General features: G+C 44.9%; 1 protein-coding gene across 2 annotated transcripts in view; it reads left to right on the top strand.

Moving 5' to 3' along the window:
• Positions 1-3,444: 3,444 nt before the first annotated feature.
• The window catches only part of LOC119181372 (putative peptidoglycan muropeptide transporter SLC46), a 187,603-nt gene continuing 169,485 nt past the window's right edge, over positions 3,445-21,562 (top strand). Inside the window, exon 1 of one of the 2 annotated variants that reach the window (XM_037432592.2) lies at positions 3,445-4,738. In XM_037432592.2, the coding sequence (XP_037288489.2) occupies positions 3,790-4,738 (949 nt within the window). In that variant the 5' untranslated portion in view covers positions 3,445-3,789. The remainder of the gene's footprint in view (positions 4,739-21,562) is intronic. The other variant, XM_037432591.2, reaches the window with a different exon arrangement.

Genomic DNA, 21,562 nt, shown 5'->3' with positions numbered 1-21,562 from the left:
TTTTTGATAAATCACGCAGGCATCGGCGTATAGCCTAATCTGAAACGTTATGTTACCGGATATGTCATTAATAAATAATAAGAAAAAAAGGGGTCCAAGTAATTAGCCCTGCGGAACACCTGAAGTTACATCAGCGGTACTGGATGCCGTTGAGTTATAAAATACTTACTGCGAGCGGTGCGAGAGAAAACTAGATATCCGACCTACGAGCAGCGGGTTTTTTAATATGAAATTAAGTTTAAGTAAAAGTTTGGAATGGAGAACTGTATCGAAAGCTTTCGATAAGTCAATAAAAATAGCATCTACCTGATAACCCGAGTCAATGGCTTCAATAACATGATGACTAAATTCGGTAAGTTGAGTGATTGTACTGAAACCGCGTCTAAAGCCGTGTTGAAACTGGGTTAGAATATTATTAGCTTCCAGGAATTCTACTATGTGTTTGTATATGACGTGCTCCAATATTTTGCATGAGTGAGATGTCAAGGAAATAGGCCTGTAATTAGCCGGCGAGGATTTGCATCCAGCTTTAAAAAAGGGGAGCACTTTAGCAAGCTTCCATGATAATGGAACTGTTGCTATTGCTAGGGATTTTTTGTATATTATCATAAGGTAGCGGCTTGTACATGAAGCATATCGTACTAAAAAGTTCTTAGGAACATTATCTGGGCCAGGGCTTTTTTTAGTGTCTAAGTTAAGTATCAAATTTAGAATGCCTTCTTCAGATAAACACACGTCATCAATTGAGGGTGCAGGGTTGGCCAGTGAAAAAGTAGGTGTTTGAAAATTATCAATGGTGAAAACATATTTAAAATAAGAATTAAATGCATTGGCTATTGTGACGGGATCACTTGTGGAGGCTCCATCAATGTCCATTGTGTTTGGTTCCGTTGAACTCGGCAAGATGGAGCTCCAAAATTTTCTTGGATTTGTTACCATCAGGTTTTTCATTGTCAATTGGTAATAGAAATCTTTGGCGGCTTTAGTTTTGGCTCTTAATTCCTCTTTAAGTTTATTGAACTCATTTAGTGACGGGGAGGTCTGACGTCTAATCGAACAATGTAACCTTTTTACGCGACGTGTCAGTTGTAACAACTCCCTCGTCATCCATGGCAACCGAACATTTTTTTTCTTAGTTTTTATTGGAATAAAGCGGGTGATACAAGAATGCACAAGACTTTCAAAGAAAGAAACCAAATCGTTGACGTCGCTAGATTCACTAAGCCGTTCAAAATTTTCAAATGAATCCTCTAGAACTGTTAGGATACTGACGTCATCTGCACGGTTAAAGTCATGGTGAGTTGAATACACAATATTCGGTGTGGGTACACGACATGAGAGTGAGACGAAAACGGCTTTATGATCGGAAATTCCTTCAGTGACAAGGCAGTTAAATGTGCTTTCTAAGAGAGTAGGGCTAACAAAGACTAAATCAAGAACTGCAGACTCTCTTGTAAATTCTCGAACAACTTGGGTTAGGCCGAGAAACAAAGAAAATTTCAGCAGCACTGTGTCTGTTCGAGAGGGCGAATCGCTTAAAGACAGGGTGGACCTTTGAATTCCAGGCGCGTTAAAGTCTCCCATAAGGATTATATTTCCGCTAGTGTAGTTATGCTCACTAATAAAATTTGTCAAGGTGATCAAAGAATCCGCTGACGATCCCGGAGGTCGGTAAAAAACGCCTATCATGATAGTGATGTGCTCAAAGTAAAATTTGCACCACACTGACTCTATTCCGATAGGCCCTTGAATTGCACGAAACTCCAAGTCTGAACGGAAAAAAAGTGCCACCCCGCCTCCTCGCCGACTGTACCTGTCCGACCGAAGTACGGTAAATCCAGGGGGAGTGATTTCACTATCATGGATACTCTCATGCAGCCAGGTCTCAGTCACACCAACAATGTGCGCTCCATGAGCTAAAATTATTGATAAGAAATCAGGAAACTTGTTTACTATATTTCTAGCATTGATGTTTAAGAGGTGTAAGTTAGCGTTCTTCTGTTGTGGTAGTCATCGAGGACCGGGAGGAGGGAGTGCAGTTTTAATAACTTTTGTGCGGCTGTTGGACCGAATGAGACAGTTAGAAGCATTGTCCCAGTCGTGACGAACATTGTCAATGAAGACGTGATTGTAGATAATGCGGACGTTTGTGCCAGCATCTCTAAATGACTTTGTTGCTTCCCACAATTTTTTTCGTATTATGTGTACGCGAGCTGAAAAATCCTCAGTAACGCGAACATTTGGGTCTTCGATGTTCCTGGCACTTTTCATAATCGCAATTTTGTCGTTGAAATTGAGGAGTTTAATGATAGTAGGAGGAGGACGGCCTTCGCGACCTTTCCCTAAGCGATGGCATCTTTCGATTCGCGGGCATTCCATTTCAAGTTCATCTGTAATCAACTGTGACACCTTTGAAAGCAGTGACGCATTTGTTTCCTCGGGTTCTTTCGAAATGCTATAAAAAATAACGTTGTTTCTCCGGGATCGGTTTTCTAGGTCATCATTTTTTGCGGTAAGTTGTTCCACGATGGATTTCACTGAGTTAAGTTTTTGTTTTAGGGAACAGGTCCCCTCAGAAACAGCCGCTGATGCGGAGGTTGATTCAAGAGAAGCCACTCGAGATTCGAGGGCATCAAATCTAGAATTTACGGATTGATGAAATTGCTTGATTTCAGCTATATCGTCAGCCAGTTTTTTCTGTCCTGATAGTAGCTCATTCAACATGCTTTTAACAGAAGCAATGCTGTCTGTCTCCTCAAGCTTTTCGTTGTTATCCAGTTGCTACAGTACGGTAGAAAAAAGCTCAGTCTGTAGCTTCTTTATCTCAAGTTTAGCATTTTGGCATATATATTTGGTACATAATGTTGGTTTCCGTTCAGACAAGTCTTGTGTTTATTCTCAATTACGATAACCGAGGATATACGTCATTAAACGAAAAAAAAATGATTCCGAAATATTATGTGTTGAGAAATAATCATTTGTGGTATTCTTTAACCTGTACATCGAAATGTGACCGGCGTGCACGGGATCAAAGCCGCCACTTTCGGGTCAGCAGCGGATCCCCGGTTTTCCTCGCGAGTTACTTTTCAGTTAGCGTATTACTTGCACGTGATCTGCATTGTAATTTGCCATTGCATTGTGCCATATTATATCAGGTGGGACCACTACGTAACTTCTCCGCAGTTTTTTTTTTTTGGCTTGGCGCTTGTTGCTTACGAAAGACCGCGTATAAATGATCCGTCTTAGTTACGACGTCTCCCTTAGAAAGCTGAACCAATGTCGAGAGTTCAACGCCAGTATTCGCAGTTAAGATATGTGATTTGTAAACAAAATCAACCAGCGCTACATAGCTATCGGCTCTTTCTCCCTTCTTATCCGTCCCTGAAGTTTTATGTCGGTGCGCGGAGTAGCGGCGAAACCCTCTCTCCGGACCGGTCCGTCGCGCGGGAGTCTGCAGCGGGAAGGCGGCAGCCGGCCGCGTCGGCCGACTCGCGAGTTCGCGTCTTCAGGAAGCAGCGTGACGGCTTTTATCGAGCCAACAGTTAGCATAGCATAAGCGAGCAAACGAGTCGCGGCTTATCGCAGCCACCAGCACCGAGATAGACGCGGCCTCCCTTCGGCTGAGCGATATGTTCGGGTGGTGTACGAGACTGGCGGCGCGGCTCTCTCTCGGCGCGCTTCTCTTTCGTCATCGCCAGCTGTTTTGGAGCGTGGGGCAACGCCGGGATTTCCACTGGGCCGACGCGTACGCTACGATCTCATTGTGTCGACGATGAACGTGCGTCGTCGATGATGGACAGCGCCGCTTCGTCCCCTCGCAAGGACCCCGTGAGGCTCGGTCCGGTGCTGGAGGAGAGCGTGGCCTCCACTTCGGTGGTGCTGTGCCCGCCGTGCGACACCGAGAACGGTCACCTGAGCTGGCGCGAGCGATGGGTGCCGTTCTTCCGAGGCCTAGGCCTCGAGTCAGTGCTCTTCCTGTACACAATCACGTTCGCCATGCGCTTCGTAGTCACCCAGCAGCTGTTCATCACCAAGTCGTGCCTGTCTGCCTACCCGGACGATGTGTGCGCCACGCTAAGCCAGCAGAACTCCAGCGTGCGCGACACCGTCACCCGCAACGCCAACATTCACAACCTTCTGCTGGTGCTCGCCGAGTTTGTTCCCGCCGCAGTGATGTCAGTGTTCCTCAGCTCGTGGTGCGACAAGCACGGTAACCGCATTCCTTTGCTGCTGAACCTGTGTGGTGCGTTTGTGCTCGACGCCGGCACCATCGTCACTGTGCTGGTGTTCTCGGCGCCGATGTACGTGAACGTGATACTCGGTCTTTTGTGCGGCATGACCGGTGGATTGGTGTGCATGACCGCCATCGTTGAGAGCAACGCATCGCGCTCGTCGCGCGAGGACATGCGCGCCGTGAAATTCCTGGTTGTCATGAGCGCCCTGCTGGTGGGCGTTCAGCTGGGGCAGGTGATCTCGGGCGAATTGTTCAGCGCGGGCGGATACCTGCCCGTGTACTGCGTCTCCGTCGGCATAGTTGTGTGCAGCATGCTGGTTGTACTAGTGTTTAACGCCGGAACCTCATCGTCGACGTCTCGCCTGAGCGACATGCTGAAGGACCTGCGGATGCATAACTTCAAGGAGGGCTTTGATGCAGCCTTCGGATGGAGACCGCACGGACTCCGGCACCGCCTCGTGCTACTCGCCCTTTCCCTCGGTGTGATACTCTTCAACGCAGAGAGTGAGTACCCGCATCTATTCTGTTTTTTCGCTTTATTCGCGCTAAAGCGACGTCTGTCTCTGTTTTTCTTGCGCTGTGCAGTTTGTTAGGTGACGTACAAACTCGCACGCCTTTGTACGTACTCCAATAGGTAGTTCTCGCGAATATTCGAAAAAGTGGCTCGCACAGGTCACCAAAATTATCTCTCTGCTTAGGAGACATTTCGGATCTGTAGAAGCATAGGTACGCGTAAGAAGCAGGGCTGGACATAATCGCAATACAAGAGTACTGCGATAGTATATGTATGTGTTTTTGATACGTTTGAAAATTAAATTTGTAAATCAGCAGTGAAATACTTTTACGATGTATCGATTGTATCGCGATGCTATGCAGGGCTCCGGTATCTCGTTACATTTTTGTTGTATGCGAAGCTAGTCAAGGGTGCGTTTTCAGTGCTTCCAAGGGGGAATGAAATTTTTCTCCCTTTTGCCAAGACTACAAAAGGCGACATAGATAGGGCAGTGACGGCTTCCACTCTAGCACAGAATGGCCGATGTGGTAAAGCGCACGACGCTGCTGCTCTCAGAAATCCTGAGGCAGTGCTGTGCTCTGAAAATCACTGTCGCTCATGGAGAAAGTGACAGCACTCTTCATTTGTGGGAGTGGCAAGCCATTTTTGTTGAATTTTATAACTGCAGTTATGTAATTAGTACCCGTAATGTACTTAGTAGGTTCGCCCTCTGCTGTACTTTAATGGCGTTAAGCTTAGTTTGCTTGTAGTAAAGAACAATTATACTGCAAAATTCAGTGCTGTGCAGATTTGTGTAATTCACTGCTTTGCAATTAGTGCAAGAAAAAGCTGTTGCACTATTTAACGTCTTTGCGAAATTCCAGAATACTTCTTGCGACCGTAAAAAAGCATCCCTGAAATATGCCACTACGTCGACCGAAAATATACTTCAGTATGTGTGCCCCGCCGTGGTGGTCCAGTGGATAAGGTACTCGGCTACTCACCCGCAGGTCGCGGGATGAAATCCCGGCTTCGGCGACTGCATTTTTGGTGGAGGCAAAAGGTGTTGTAGCCGCTTGTGCTTAGATTTGGATGCACCTAAGAAAACCCAGGTGATCGAAATTTTCAGAGCCCTCCGCTACGGCGCCTCTCATAACCACATGGTTTGGGACGTTGGCTCTACATATCAATCAACTTCAGTATCAATCAATCAACTTCAGTATCAATCAATCAACTTCAGTATCTGTATTTCAGGCTTCGAACCCTTTATTTCGGGATATATTTCCTTTTGTATCTGCCAAGTCCTAGTAAGTAGTGAATAATGCAGAACTAACACGTATTTGTATACATGTCCAGCATCCCAATTTCCTCCATGGTGGTTGCCTAGATGCCGTGCTTGTGGGTACTAGTGTTCAGTAATAAAGGTAAACTATCAAGGAAAGGAAGAAAGGACACCTTTGACTATTTTCTACCATCTTGTTGGCCTGCGTCTTTTTTCATTATTCCTCGCTCTTTACATTTTTATTATTGAACTCGGTCTGGTGTGTCAGGAAGCTTTGTTCCTTGATGTAAACAGTGTGTTCTCACTTGGGGAATTTTTTCCTTCGTTTTACATAAGTCTGCCATAAACGAAAATTCCATATGCAGCACAACCATCATTCAGCGCAAGTGCCCAAATTATGTGATGCTGTGCATCCTTTGTTAATTCTTGTTTTGCTCAGTGCTTCAGTGAATTCCTGTGCACAGTACGAACAAGGAAAGTGTCCATTTTGTGGTAACCTAATGTCAGAGTAGCCACGACCAATACTGTTTTCATAGCTCAGTGAGTCTGCGAAGATACCTGGCATTCGTGCGTTTTAAGTCAAGCCTCCCGAAAGACTGCGTACATTGTCCTCTTCGAATACAATACCGGCGCTTTCCAGGTGAACTTTGAGAGACGAAAAGCCCCTTCTTCAGCACGTACTACGTACTGCTGCTTGGCCAACTTAGGGCAGCATACTCTTGCGATGCCTTACCGCAGCTCAGTTTGTGTATGAACGAAACAGGGGATGTAAGCAAGAAAAGGAAAAGACAAAGGATCAGCGCTAAAAATATAGATCGTTTTTATTTCTTTACACTGTTACACATTATATATCGCACTCAAAGCAGAAGTTAGAAAACGAATAAAGAACAACAAACGCTCTAAAAACGCAAACAAATCATCCCAAGTTCTAAGAAGCACACAACAGTATCTTACTGAAGTCATGTTTTATGTCTAAGAAAATCCAGTTCAATGTCTGATAAAAATAAAGGCGCACACTAACACCTTGACACTTTCTAAAACTTTTCGCCTGAATGATCTCGGGCATCAAATGAATTTGTCTACGACCTTCTGTTCAGTGCTTGTGTGCATCCATATGTCTTACAATTCATAGCAAGGAAAAGAACCAGCAGCATTCTTGTTTTTTACATTGTAATGATGCTTGTACCAAGATTTACGCAACAAACAGCCATCTTGTGAATGGCAACACAACTGCTCACAACACAGTTCCGGATTAAAAAAAGCAAAGGCTTGCTCCCCTTCTTCTTCACGTGCACGAGTTGCAAGTCTTTACTATGGTTTGTAAATTTGCAAAGCATTCCTGATTCATTCGGAGCACTGCTCACACACAGTCCGAAACTGAGCCACGCTGAAGCAATTGTGGAATTGTGAGCAAGCATCGGAGAGGGAAGCAGGGGTCATGTGAACTGTGCTTCGCCTATAGCGAAAACCCCGAAAGCAAGGTGCCATGTCGGACAAGTTTCTCGCTGGAGAAGATATGCGTGTTTTCGCGTATGATCATCGCCTGAAGCTGCACTACACTCGGCGACCACTTATCTTGATTGTCCGCAGATTAGTGCTGCTCTGCAAGTAGTACGCCTGCTGGCTGCCGATTTTTTTTGCTTGCATTGTTAACGCGTTTACAAACGTGTATAATGGAAAAATATTACAGCATATCTTCCAAGTGAATGATCATGAGTGGGCGTGGTATCATTGGGGTAACTATGAATCTCACTCGAAAATGCAAATGAGTGACAAGACGTATCGTTGTAACAGTCAGCTCTAGGAAGGCCCTTTGCGGGTGAGAGCGTTTTAACGGTCGTTTTTCTCCTTGGCTAAAAGAGAATGTGTAGTCTCGAACACATTCGTTCTTCATCGTCACGAGCGTCAACGTCATCGTCATGGACGGCGGACATGGCTAGACCATAAGAAAATTCGCCCAAAAATATGAATGGGAGGCAAATTTGTTCAGTGTGCACATTGGTGTCATATATTTACTAGTAAATGAGCTTTTGTATTGAACTAAACAGCGTGTTTGTGGCTGAGGTGGTTTGTATGCCATGTACGCTTAGATTAATTGGGGAAACGGCCGTGCTGACAAAATGGTGCTGCCTCGCCGCTGTGTTCTAGTGGCTAAGGTACTCCGCTGCAGACCCGCATCTCGTGGGATCGAGTCCAGGCTGCGGCTGCTGCGTTTTTGATGGAGGCGATAGTGATGTAGGCCTGTGTGATCAGATTTCGGTTCACGCTAAAAAACCCCAGGAGCATGGTCGATATTACCGGAGCCCTCCACTGCGACGTCTCTCATCATCATATGGTTGTTTTAGGACGTTCAACGCTGCGTATCAATAAATTAAAGTATGGGGCCCTCTACGAAACTGCAAAAAAACACAAAGTTATTCTTGCAATGTGAGCGATAACTCTATTTTACCTCTGACTACTAGCAAGTATTTCAAATAATAAGGTAACATGTGTCATGATGTTAACAAATACAGCAGTCCAAGATCAGATTTTGTTCGGCCGATTTGTGGCTGGTAAACGAAAAGTCCGATTATAGCAATGCACTATGACACTCATAGTGGTGAACAAAGCGTCGGCAGTCAATCAACTGACAAGTGATGAAGCGCGTCGGCATTCATACATGTGCCGTCGAGTATTCTGGCGTTATCGCTAGCGTCCACGTAAGTTTCGGAATAATCTGTGATGTTCGCGTTGCGCGCGTAATCTTTACAAAATGATCTACTGTATGCAGTCAAGCCCCGGAAACTCAGCATTAGTTTCGGTTTACAGGGACTTGCACGCTCGCAGTGGTTGTCGGGCATCCTAACATCCGGTTGATCGAAGTGAGGTTGATTTAAATGTTCGCTTTTATTGGCTGTAACAAGTTTTTACAAATAAAAAACGATACCTCTGTACATAACTTTTCTTTTCTTTATATGCCTTTTATTATTCGTTTATCTTGTGATTTTCAAATCAGGTGAAGCGCCGGAAGTGGTTGAATTTGATTTCGTGGCGCTTGCCTCCGCTCCTTCTCGCCCTTCAGTGAGTTGGATTGGGCTCAGTTATCTCGCTCGGTTAGTATGCCAACTACGGGAAAGATTAAGACAAGTTGCGGCGGGCATATAACGGAAGCCGCCGTGAGCTACGCCGAACAAGTCAACCATGCATTCGTCGAAGATGTCTTAATCGGGCAACACATGTTTTCCGTGACTCTGCTGTCCTAACCCAGGAATTTCTAGTTGCGCGACGATTTTTCAGCGTTTCCTAAAGGCAACGAGTGAGCACAAGATATTGGACCCATTATGTGAGCTGGTATTGATTTTGCATGAGTACGTATGTAGTTCTTTGCAAGCTTGGCTGGACCGCCAGAAGTGCAGTGTCGCTTGACTAATTGGTGATTACGGCAGCCAAGCTCCTGTCGGCAAAAGGCGTTGATGGAAAGGCTTGAATTCGAGTTTTGTCGGCTACATAATTTTAGTTTCTTTTACTTTTGGCGTGTAGTTCAATTGATGTCAAGTAATTATACGCTGCTTCCCTCCCGCTCATGAAATTATTGTAGCTGTAGATTTAAAACTTGTGAGTCTTCACTTCAAATGGTGTCGCGCAAATACACATTATGGACTAAATGCTTCTAACAATTATTACAGATATTATTGCTATAGCCAACGTTTTGACAATTGAACTTTTCTTCGTCACGGCAACGCTGCTCTCTCACGAGGACAAGTCAACTTGCCGAAACGCTGTTTCCAGCGGCGTTTATTCCCGAAAATCTTCTGATCGCGTCAAGCCTTTCCGCGCTTCCGAACTTGTCTCGTTTGGTACTCAAGTCCTGTAAGAAAACTTTTCGCGCCGTCATAACAAACGTGATTGAGTGAAATTCGACGTCTCCGACTTGCGATTGTGGACAATTTTCACATTGGTTCGGGTATTCTGGGCTCAGCGTTTGCTAATTCAGTATGCATGTCAGTTGCAAATTATAGCTGCTTTTATAGTTGACACTTTCACAATACGTGTATGTCCGTTTTCTATACACAACGTGCAATAAACGAGTTCATTTGTGCCGCTAAAGCTTCGTCTTACTGAGAAATGAGCCAGCTTTCGCCTCTTCAAAAAGCACAAACAATATTTTAAAAATATTAACCAAATTTTAGAAATAGCCGCATCACCCAAGCGGCCAGCGGACCTGAAAGTTCTAATACACTGTACCTGAAAAAAGGCACGAACACATTCGGCTTCCATGCAAAGTGTCAAAGGTGGGCTTCCGCGGCAACCCTCTTCCTCTCGATTTTTCGTCTTTTCTTTCTATTTGGAAACCTGACCAGTGACGTCATGAAAGAAATTTTCTGTTCGTTCGAGTAGGATGCCCGGCAACCGTCAGTGGAAAAACGAGGCTGCCGCGGCCGCGAGCGAATACATGGGAGGTATAGGGAATTTCCGCCCCTTCGAGAGTCTCGAAGCTTCTCAAACATTGCAGGCGTGCGGGGTTTACACTGTATATTACTTACGGTGTTACGGGGCAATAACAAAACTTCAGAAACTAATGTGGCAATAATAATAATGATATAATAATAATAATAATAATAATAATATAAAATAATAATAATAATAATAATAATAATAATAATAATAATAATAATAATAATAATAATAATAATAATAATAATAATAATAATAAAAACATGATTAGTAGTAGTAACAGCAGCTCTAACAGTAATATATTGTCACGACGTCAAAACAGGTCTTGCCGCAGAGATTGAGACACCAGAAGCAGGTTGGACTTTAAATAGAACGCGCAAGCGAGTTCTTCTTTTTCGTCCATTTTATAGTCTTTCATGGCACATGCACAACTGCCATCGTCTTTCTTAAGCAAGCACTTGACATTTGCCTCCCTCCGAAACACGCATGGTCCTGATGCGCAACTTAGGTGCTCTACCAGGTGTATAAAGTGGCCGTACCAAAACGGTAACTGAGAGCTAATGAACTCGATGAATACGGTTTCTTACGCAGGACGAGCACGACTTCGGGTAAATGCTTTTATAGTGCTTAGAACTACAATCTGTGTCGGGAACGACTTCGTTGTTCGCGTCGTTCAAGCGCCGCGTGACGCTGCATGGGCCAAAGTACCATCTTCGCAGTTTTTCAGACAGTCCACGCCCACGTATTGGAATCCAGACCCAGACCTTGTTGCCTGGTGTGTAGCTAATGAACTTGTATCGGGGTCGTACCGTTGTGCATCTTGATGCTGCTGATGACAGATGCGCACGCGTGCGAGCTGTCTGGCTTCCTCGGTGCGCTGAGTGAAGTCTTCGGCGTCTACATAGATGTCGTCACACTCATGCGGCAACATGGCGTCCAACGTTTTCGTGACTTCGCGACCATAGATCAGACTGATTTCTTGTCGAGCGGTGTTATAATATAAGCAAAGGTCACGTACGGCAATATCTGATCCCAGTTTTTATGTTCCGTGTCAACGTACATGCTGATCATGTCTGGGAGAGACCTATTGAGGTGCTCTGTCAGTCCGTTTGTCTGTGGATGGTATGCAGTTGTTCTCCAGTGAGCTGTACCGCTGAGTCTGAGAACCGACTGCAAAAGCTCTGCAGTGAAGGCAGGTCCTCTGTCTGTGATCTCTACTGTCGGAGCGCCATGCCGAGGGACGATGTTTTCTATAAAGAACTGAGCGGCTTCTGCTGCTGCGCCACGCTGCATAGCTTTATTCTCCGCATAACGTGAGAAGTAATAGGTGTCCACATTAATCCATCTGTTCCCTGTTATAGAAATCGGAAAGGGACCCATGCGTGACTTCACACAGATAATGAAACCGTACGTAAAGATATGACAACCGGCGTGAGCAACCAATAAAAATACACAAAAAACAACGCTATATCTACCCATTCAAGTATGGATTTTTTTTTTATTTTTCAAGGCTACTGACGGGAAGCTGATGCATTATTCTATTTCTTTTGGATGTGTTAAGCCTCGACAATCTAGCTCTCGAGTGGTCTGGTTTATGCCGTGACACTAAGCTGGTTTTTCTCAACTGGGGTGTTCATCCGCACTGCACAACAAGACAACTCAACAGATTATCGTGGATTAGCAGATTCACAAAGAAATTTATTCATACATCAGCTTCTCGTCTATAGCCCTACAAAATAAATTCTATACTTGAACGGATAGATATAATGTTGTTTGGTTTGTGTGTGTATTTTTATTGTTGGCTCACACGTTTATTTACGGTATTGTTATCTGTGTGAAGCCACGCAAGGGCTTCACACAATCTTTTGCGCATGTCAATACAAGTTCAAATGAGTGGGCGTTTGTGTATCTTTTTCTTCATGTGCATTCGTCTTATCTTGCGGTGCTGTTACGGCAGTACGAATTTATATGAACTAGCCCACTTGTCGGTGCTTCTAAGTTACTTAGGTGCTCTTCATTAACTCTGATCTCTAAGTCTTTCCAATCGTGGGTTCTGAGAAGCTCCTGTGCGCACTGTAAAGGGCTCGAGATCGATGGCAGGAACGGCGGGCTTCTTTAAGGTAGCTGGCTTCCCGCCGTTGTGCGCATAGCCGATTTTCGCCAGTGAGGGGACGTGTTAAGAGAAGTAGAACGAAGATTTATATACATTATTGAAGAAAGGTAGGAACTGCACAGGGATCCAGAAGATCCCGCAATATGTACAACTGAGATTCACTTCATGATTCCGTCCATGATTCACAAAATGCTTCGGCTTTTATAGCCTGCCGTCTCCTTTACACCGAGATCCGAAGAAGGCGGTGGTAAGCATTCTCGTCACAAATCAGGTGACGAAGTCTCAACGGTCGAATGGGAGCACGAGTGCCCCACACAATGACGCACCCGGCCCCCGCCTTGAAGGCGCCGCCGGGCGATGAGGTAGAGTCCGGAGAGGGAAGGTTGAGATCCTCCGGGGAGATGGCCGCTAACCCGAACGTCAGCAGCGGTCCATGCTGCTTTCAGCTTCAGGCCGTCCAAACGCTAGATCCTGGGGACGGCTTTTTCGACGTCTTCCCATGCTTCAGGACTGACTGCTTTTGTGACGATTTCGCGTCGGCAACGGCAATAGCCGAGTGAAGAGGCTGACTCAATGAAACCCGCCACAGTGGCGCCGCCTCCCCCCCCCCCCTTCCGCCGTTCGAGCCCGTTCAAGAAAAGGCTTGTCTCGCGAAGCTTTCGTTGAGACCCGACTGCTTCCTAGAACATCTACAGGACAGCGTCTTGCAGACTGGGTGCCGATGGGGTTAAAATACTCCCTAGTAGACCGGCTTACGCACACTGGCGTCTGCTCAGACGAATAACCGGGCCAAACGTAACAGCACATGGTGAATGGTATAGCGGAGGTCATGCCTCTGTGCCTTACACCTATCTTTATTGGGATTCCGTAGCTCTTTTCATGGACGCTTATTGTGGCTGTGGATCCGCTGTAGATTTCTTCGCAGTATATTTCAGTATGTTTATATACTGGATATATATCTTTCTATATTCAGTAAAGATATATATTTCTACATATAAATTTATCCATAACTTTTACGTACATTCACATTGCCACGATCAATTGCAATTCTTATTACATTGCTTGTGACGCGCGTAGCAAGTGTCTATATTAGGCGCATTCCGCCAGGAACGTGTGATCTGCGTACTTACTTTTGTGCCACGTTTTATTTTGGAAACGTCCCTTTTTTGAAGTGAGCACCGCCGTGGGTGCCGGAACCCTTGTTTGTGGTCTGCAGCGTACGGCGCTTGTTTTGCTTTGACTTCGGGCGCAGGTCAGCCAAATAAAGTACAATTTTGTTGTGACTTCCTTCTCGTCCTTCCGTACACATCGATTTATCGTCGTTTCGGTGTGGCAACTGTTGGAGCTGCTGGGTAGATGCACCAGGTCCCTGAACCGCCTGCTGCTGGAAACAACGAGACGCCCAGAAGCAGCAACGTGACTAGCAGTAGCCGCCGCCTACAAGGGTTACCGCCTGAACCCAGAACACCATACCACAATGCAAATGACAGAAGAAGGAAAACCCAACGTCAACAATGAGCCCACCGGCTGAGCCCACCACTGTCATTTTACAACAGCCCCGAGTGCCTTCAACCCTCCGCGGCTGGACGGCAGAAGATGCAGAAGACTGGCTCGACCGACTCACTCGGTTGGCGTCACTGAACACCTGAGGTGACGAGATGAAGCTGCGCCACGCCTTCTTCGCCCTCGACGGCTCTGCTAAAACGTGGTTTCGAATCCACGAAGCCTCTTTGATTTTGTGGGAGGTGCTCAAGACTGACTTCTTGAGGACCCTTGCCAACACGCTGCAGAAGGAAAGGGTTGAGATCTTGTTACACGCGAGTCCCTACTGAAACGTTCCGTATGCGATGTCCAATAATTCCGTATGTTTCCGTAAGAATCTTACGGAAAGATATGGAAAAGATATAGGAAACATGTATTTTTAATGGAATCATATGGAATTATTGGACTCGCATACGGAACGTTTCAGTAGGGGTATCCCAACGCCTTATCAAACTGTGTCTATATACATAAAAGAAATGAAGCTCTTCATCCGGCGCATTCACCCAAACATGGCAGAAAAAAAAATGGCCCCCTATCTGCATGTTTAACTGCAAATGTCGTCAAAAGACGATAGTCTTGCATGTGGAGGGAGTGAACAAAACATTTATATGATGTTCTGCGCAAGAAAATCGGTTAGTGGTATTCGGGAGGCGCTGCGTTACAGCGCCTCGAGTGGAGGCGAACGAGCTCATCAACTCACGTCACTCGTGAGACCTTTCTAAAACTAAGGAGGTTACACCCAGCGAGCGTGGCATGTCATATATCACGTATGTTTTCATTTCACCTTGCACGTATTTATATATGCATTTGTAATCATCCTCTGTCAAGTGTGACTTACTATTTCACATACTTATTGTGCAACCGTCGGAACACACCGTGCTGAAGACTGTGTGCACTGGCAATCTGTGATGCCTGACATCCATCTCTTTCGTCAGAGCAGCTTCAGAAGGACAGTGCAACATGTGAAGGTAAAGTTATTTGTGTGCCATATTTTAACGCTTGTTTTTATTAACGTGCACGTATTTGTCATATGCGTGCATCTTCATCTTCTGTCGCGTGTGTCTAACTGTCTTTACTATCTTATTGCACATACAGCCATGGGAACACAACAGGCAGAAGGCTGCGTGCGCTGGCGTCTGCAATGCCTGTCATCTATCGCTTCCGTCGGAGGAGCTCCACAAGGAGTGAACATGATTTGACAACGAGACTGGACTTGTACACTTCACCATGAATCCACTTAGAAGAATGGGAAAACTTTATGTGTATGTAGAAAAATAAAAGATTTCGGTGTCTCACTTTTGTCTTTCGTTGTTACCGAATATGCGAAAGCAGTCACACATAGGTGGCTAACTACTTTTTCGCGTGTTTTCTGCGCAGCTTGTTGATCACTGCGCAGAAAAACAGGCGAAGAAAGTATTAGGCCTGGCAAAAAAAAACAATGTTTGAACTGGGGACAAATGTTCATCCGATTGAAGTATTTGAGTGGATCAACCATTCGTCCGTCAAGGTGCAACTGTGAAGACTAACGGTTGCCCGGTAAAGTGTAAATGTAGGGATTAATAGTAGCGCTATAAGGTGCAAATTTGGGGACTAAATGTTAGTCTTTTGGGATAAACTGTGGGACGAACGGTTACTCACTAAGGTGTAAATGTGTGGACTAAATGTTATTTTCTTCTGCGGACTAACTGTTAAGCCCGGTGCTATTAGTCCTTAAAGGAACTAATGGTTGTGGCAGCCTCATTAGTCCCCAAAAGGACGAACCACACACCCTTTTAACACCCTTTTGTCTTAGAGTGTAGTGCCAGCAACGCAGCTCCCTCTGGTCAACGGACGGTGCCTATATGGTCTGCCTGGCTCATCACCCTGTAAAAACAGTGTTTTGTGCAACTCGTTCTTTTAGCAGTAGTGGCAAAACTATCTGGTATCTCGTGTCTTAATCTTCTGTCATGCTGCTACCGCGGCCAGTCTGTGGCGCGCACTCTGCTCCAGCGGAGTCTATGATTACGGCGTCTGACATGCTGAGCAACATGCTGAGCAACGCCGGTGCTTGGGACTAGGAAACTCGCTTTTTCGTGCAAAGGGTCGCCTTGTTAGTGCAGAGTATCAAACGCTGCAGTCGTTAGAAGTACCTACGTAAGCCCTTTACAGTAAAAAGAAACACACCGCAGAAAATTGGTGTGTTGATATTGTGCCTCTGATATTCGTATTACTTGCTTGTAAATCGGCAATTGCAGAACTATGAACGCAGAAACCTCAACAATATTGGTGGGTGCTGTGAATTTGGTCGCACTTTAGCCGTTTCGATTGACATACATACATACATACATACATACATACATACATACATACATACATACATACATACATACATACATACATACATACATACATACATACATACATACATACATACATACATACATACATACATACATACATACATACATACATACATACAAAATTGTTTGCGTTCAAGTATCCCAAGAATGGCTACTGTCTTTCAAATTCCGAATGGTCCTCGGGAATTTTTCAGTCACGGACAAGTAGATACTTTTTCGTACACAACCAACGACACCGACACCGAAATTAAATTCTGGATGAATGTGATACAGCCGAGATACTCCGTAGTGCGGGGCAGCGCCAGTTTCGCCCACTAGGGGTATTAAGTCTAAGTACACCGTCCTGTGGCTTTTCGCCTCCATCGAAATGTTACTACCACAGTCGGGATCTGCCTCGCACCTTTCAGGTCAGTGGCCTAGCACCGCAACATATGATTGGTTACGCGACTCTTCACTAACACAGCCACATATCAATTTTGAATGATCTTGCCGACGCGCCTGCTGCAAGAGCATGAGACGTTTTTTTGACTTAGTGCCACACATTTACACACACACACACACACGCGCGCGCGCGCGCACACGCACACACACACGCACACGTATATATATATATATATATATATATATATATATATATATATATATATATATATATATATATATATATATATATATATATATTTTAAGAATTCATTGGACGTCATCTTCCTTTTCTGTCAATAACCATCATCAGTCTTCGGCTCGTTCCTCTTCATCATCAGCGCCATCTTGCTGTTGCTTGAATAAAGCGTCAGCTGAACCGTTGTATTTCATTATATAGAAATGGTATATAATATATAAGATATATAAAGTATATATATATATATATATATATATATATATATATATATAATATCTTTCTGTGTGTGCGTGTCAGTCATAAATATGTATGAGTTCTACCACCTAAGAAATTGAAGCGTTTCATAATTGCTGTCATGTTGTCTTATTGGAATAGCCGTACAGGTTGCTTTCGTCTCTTTGTGCCTCCTATTTCAGTACAGGCCTCCCTTGTTCTCAGATGCAGCAAGAAGTGTTTACATGTGCTAAATAAATAAATATTGTACGCCCACCAGAAGTGTGGTGTTGAACTCAAGAACGAGTTACGAAAATCAAATGTTAAAATTTTAACTGCCCACACTTTCAAACTGCATAACAAAGAAACATAGAACATGAACAGGCTAATTATATCACCAAAACTGTGATATAGCTGTTTGTATAACGATGCGCTGTGACTGCTACCTTTTTAATACGCTTCTAATTTAATCTTGTTTAAAACCCCATTTTCATACTTACATATTTCTGTTATTAGGCTGTACTTAGCTGCATGATTCCTTGCTACACTCTGGTGGTCTGGACTCCCCAAGCTGTACTAACAGCTGCTACTTACCCTACTCGTAACATGCTCTGGTTGTAGAGGGATATCATCAAAATTTAGGTATTAGTGAAGTTTCACACTATTTCGGCGAAAAGTAAGTGTTTTTTTCATGAAATTATGCAAGAGAGTTTTCAAAAGATGCGCGCTTTCGTCGCTTCGTGATACTGCACTCGAGAATCCTATTCATCACTAATAAAACAAGCAGTGGTCACCTCAGGACTATATCGTTGAAGCCCCGTTTGGCATCGTCACGTGCGGTTCTTTTGTTGCTGGGGGGGGAGGGGGGGGATGCCCTTTTTGTGCGCCGCTCCGTAACGTTTGAACGACCTTGTTGCTGGGCGACCTACACTCCTCTTCGTTGGAACAATCGTGTGGTCCTGATAGCTATGCCTATGCACTGATAAGCTTCGGGGAAACAAAATGCACAGGAATTCTCACGTGGATGCAGAATGACGCCAACGTATTTTTACAAGCTGTGGCTAACTATTTTCTTTTTTAGCCCCGCAGCTGTTTTGCGCCGCCGAAGCTGCGTGCAAATGATTCTACTATGTTGTCATTATTTTTCGTGAGACTATTGTGATTGATAGATATGTGGGGTTTAACGTCCCAAAACCACCATATGATTATGAGAGACGTCGTAGTGGAGGGCTCCGGAAATTTCGACCACCTGAGAGACTATTGTGTGCTACGTTGGCATTGGTTACGCAGAGAATTTCCAGTTTATGAAAAGTGAAAACATCTTTTTGCACCTGTAGGGAAATTAGCGGAATGCCTCCCTTCTTGTGTTGTTGTTTTTTTTCATTTATCTGCTGTTCAGTTGCAGTGCAATTCACAATGGACATTAACAATGTTTTAGAAATTTCAATAGATTTCCGGTAGTATTATTCAAGAACACTAGGAACACTATAGAGCGCAAAGCTAGACATTCACAAAAACGACAGGTACAGGACAGATGGTGGAGATGAAGGTTTCGTGCTCTAGTTACTTCAAAAGCTATGCAGCATCTTGTCATATTTCCAATTTTGTTATTATATTTGAAACTTCGTGTGCATTTCGGTGCGTTCCGAATACTGGGAAATAAAAGTATAAAAAATTGTTGATTCAGTGGGGAATCTGAGTTACGGATATATGTACGCCTAATTTTAAAATTACCGTATTTATTCGATTGAAACGCGAGCACAACTGTTTTGCGAGAGAAACTTTTTTGTTGCGTCCAGAAATTAAAAAAAAACATCCAAAATAGGAGTTATTATATTGGAATATGTGCGCCTAATCTACGTAGCTAAAATCTGAGAAAAAAAAGACGCGCGCTACATTTGAAGGAATACCGCACTCGTCTGAAGAGACTGCGTTTCCTGTTCTAGAACAGAAAAGAACGAATATTTAACGCTGTTGACCTGACACAATACACCGAGATTATTATACCAGTGTCACACGGGCACTTCTAATCGCGATCACTGTCGATCCGGATTAACCACGATCCAGATTAGGTGGTGCTACACTGTCACTTTTATTCACGATAAGGCGTGGTCGGGATCGAGACTATCGAAACCCGCGCATCACGATCTGCCTGAGAGATCGCGATTTTGCTGGCGTCTGCACGGGCTAGCCGAACTTGTTGAAATCGCCATAAACAAGAAGATCAAGCATAGTTCAATAAAAACGCTTTAAAACGCTAGATGTGTATAAAAAAGAAAATTATAAACTGTTTAAATGGGAACATCTTAAGTATTGCATAATTTAGGATTCGAATCGACCTAATGTAGTTCCGGGAGAAGCAGACGACAAGCGGTCGACCGTCACCTTCAGTGCTTAGTTCGACTCTCGCTCCGTCGGAGCTGTTAGAGCACCTAAAAGCAAACTGATTATGAGTGTCGCAAGCCTTTCGACTACCTCGCAACGTACGGGCACTTCTTAGTCGAATGAAGAGAGCTTCACAGTAATTGACCGCTGGCAGGAGCGACTGGAGCAGACTTGAGGCGCTATGGTGCGTACAACGAGATTGATGCTTCGCTGCGACTACACGGCTACGAGCGGGGGCCATCACAAATAAAAGCGAAGGTTAAGAATCTCACACAGCAATACAGGTAAGTGCTAGGAAAATTTCATCGGGTGATGAATTTATGAAATTACTATCGTATAACGGCATTCAAAGTTTTTGACGTTCGAGCGGTTGTTGCGCGAATAACATTGCTGATGAAGGGCTCTATAGATATACCGTACGTTGAATTTTGTCACTGGCTTGTTTTACGGCACGCAAATGCCACCTGGGGCATTTCATCTGACCCAATCTTGAACCGGATTAGCTTGGACCGTGCAGCAGCGGTCATAAAGTTGATCGCGATCAAGAGATCTCTTGATCTCTTGATTTGAGATCTCTTTGATCTCTTGTTTTGATCTCTTGAATTCAGTCTGTACGAAGTTGGAGGGTGCACAACATCGCGTCTCGTGTCGTAGGGGGCGACGTAATGCTCGTGAAAGATCCCGCAGCTCTAAAAGGCGGGAAAAAGCTTCCTCTGCGTGACCGTTCTATCAGATTCCTGATTCGAAAGGGATGTCGCCACTTCAACGTCGCCGCTAAAGCAATGTCGCCAGAACACTGCTGCCCCGTGCCGATCTATCGGATTGCATCTGAACTGCATCATAATGTATAACTATCGCTCACCCTCGATAGCTACATTATCATGCTGGGTCTAATAAGGAGTGCTTGCGCGGATACTGCCTTGCCGCTGCCGCGGCCTAATTGGACAACAAACCACCTTCGCCGGCAGTGTTCATCCCCAATTGACCGCTGGCACGCGTATACGCGTCTAACTCCGCGTCTGCCACGGAGGGGGATACGCGACGACGCGCGAGTGATCAAGTGACGCCCGATATTTCGTTTGCGTCGCCGCGCGTATGGTGGCGCTAACCAACCAGAGGCCGCGATACTTCCGACCGCTATGTCTTGTGACGGTGGATTCAAAGGCGCCGCCAGGTGCTTGGCGCAAGCGATAACATTGCTGTCCAAACGTTCCTGAATGACCGCGCCATCATACATGGATGACGGCGAGTGCCACCACTGAGACCCGGTTTCGTGCCGACTTCGAGCGATGCCTTAAAATTCAGTGATTGGCAGCCGGCAGTCCTTTCGCCGGTTTTGAGCGCGATTGTCGGCCGAGTGAAAACAAGTACACGCAACTGTAGCGTTTACAGGCTACTGTAGCTTGACTGGGGCCATTTATCTGCCCGTCTTCTTTTAGAATCATTTTACATTCAGTCGACTAACAGCACAATAAACAGGACAAACGGCAATCTACCAGAGATATACACGTGCACGCTGCGCCACCTGTCCTATAAATAGCCGCATGCCCATGCTTGCATCTTCATTGTGATCAAGGGACTTGTGCGGGGCCCGAATCGTTAATGCTTGTTTACTTTCACTTTTACCTTGGCGAGTGTAAGTTTGTTGCACACTTATGTTTCCTCGCCAGACGATGGTTCGTCAAACGCTTCATTATAGGCTACTGTAGCATATCCATGCTCCTGCGCTTTGGTCATTGTTTATCTCTGCTTCAGCGGTTGGAATTTTTGTAAACAGGCTTCGGAGGGTAGAAGTTTTGAGCGTGAGCACTCGCCAAACGCGAAGTCAATGCAGAGCGATAAACGAGTTCGCGTCGCCCCACTGTAATACTGTGTTATGGCCTTTGACTGGTATTGCGAAGGTTGCAG

The sequence above is a fragment of the Rhipicephalus microplus genome, unplaced genomic scaffold (genome assembly GCF_043290135.1).
Source record: "Rhipicephalus microplus isolate Deutch F79 unplaced genomic scaffold, USDA_Rmic scaffold_14, whole genome shotgun sequence".
Taxonomy (NCBI): Eukaryota; Metazoa; Arthropoda; class Arachnida; order Ixodida; family Ixodidae; genus Rhipicephalus; species Rhipicephalus microplus.
Note: the sequence above shows the minus strand (reverse complement) of the source record. Positions and strands in the feature narration are given on the sequence as shown.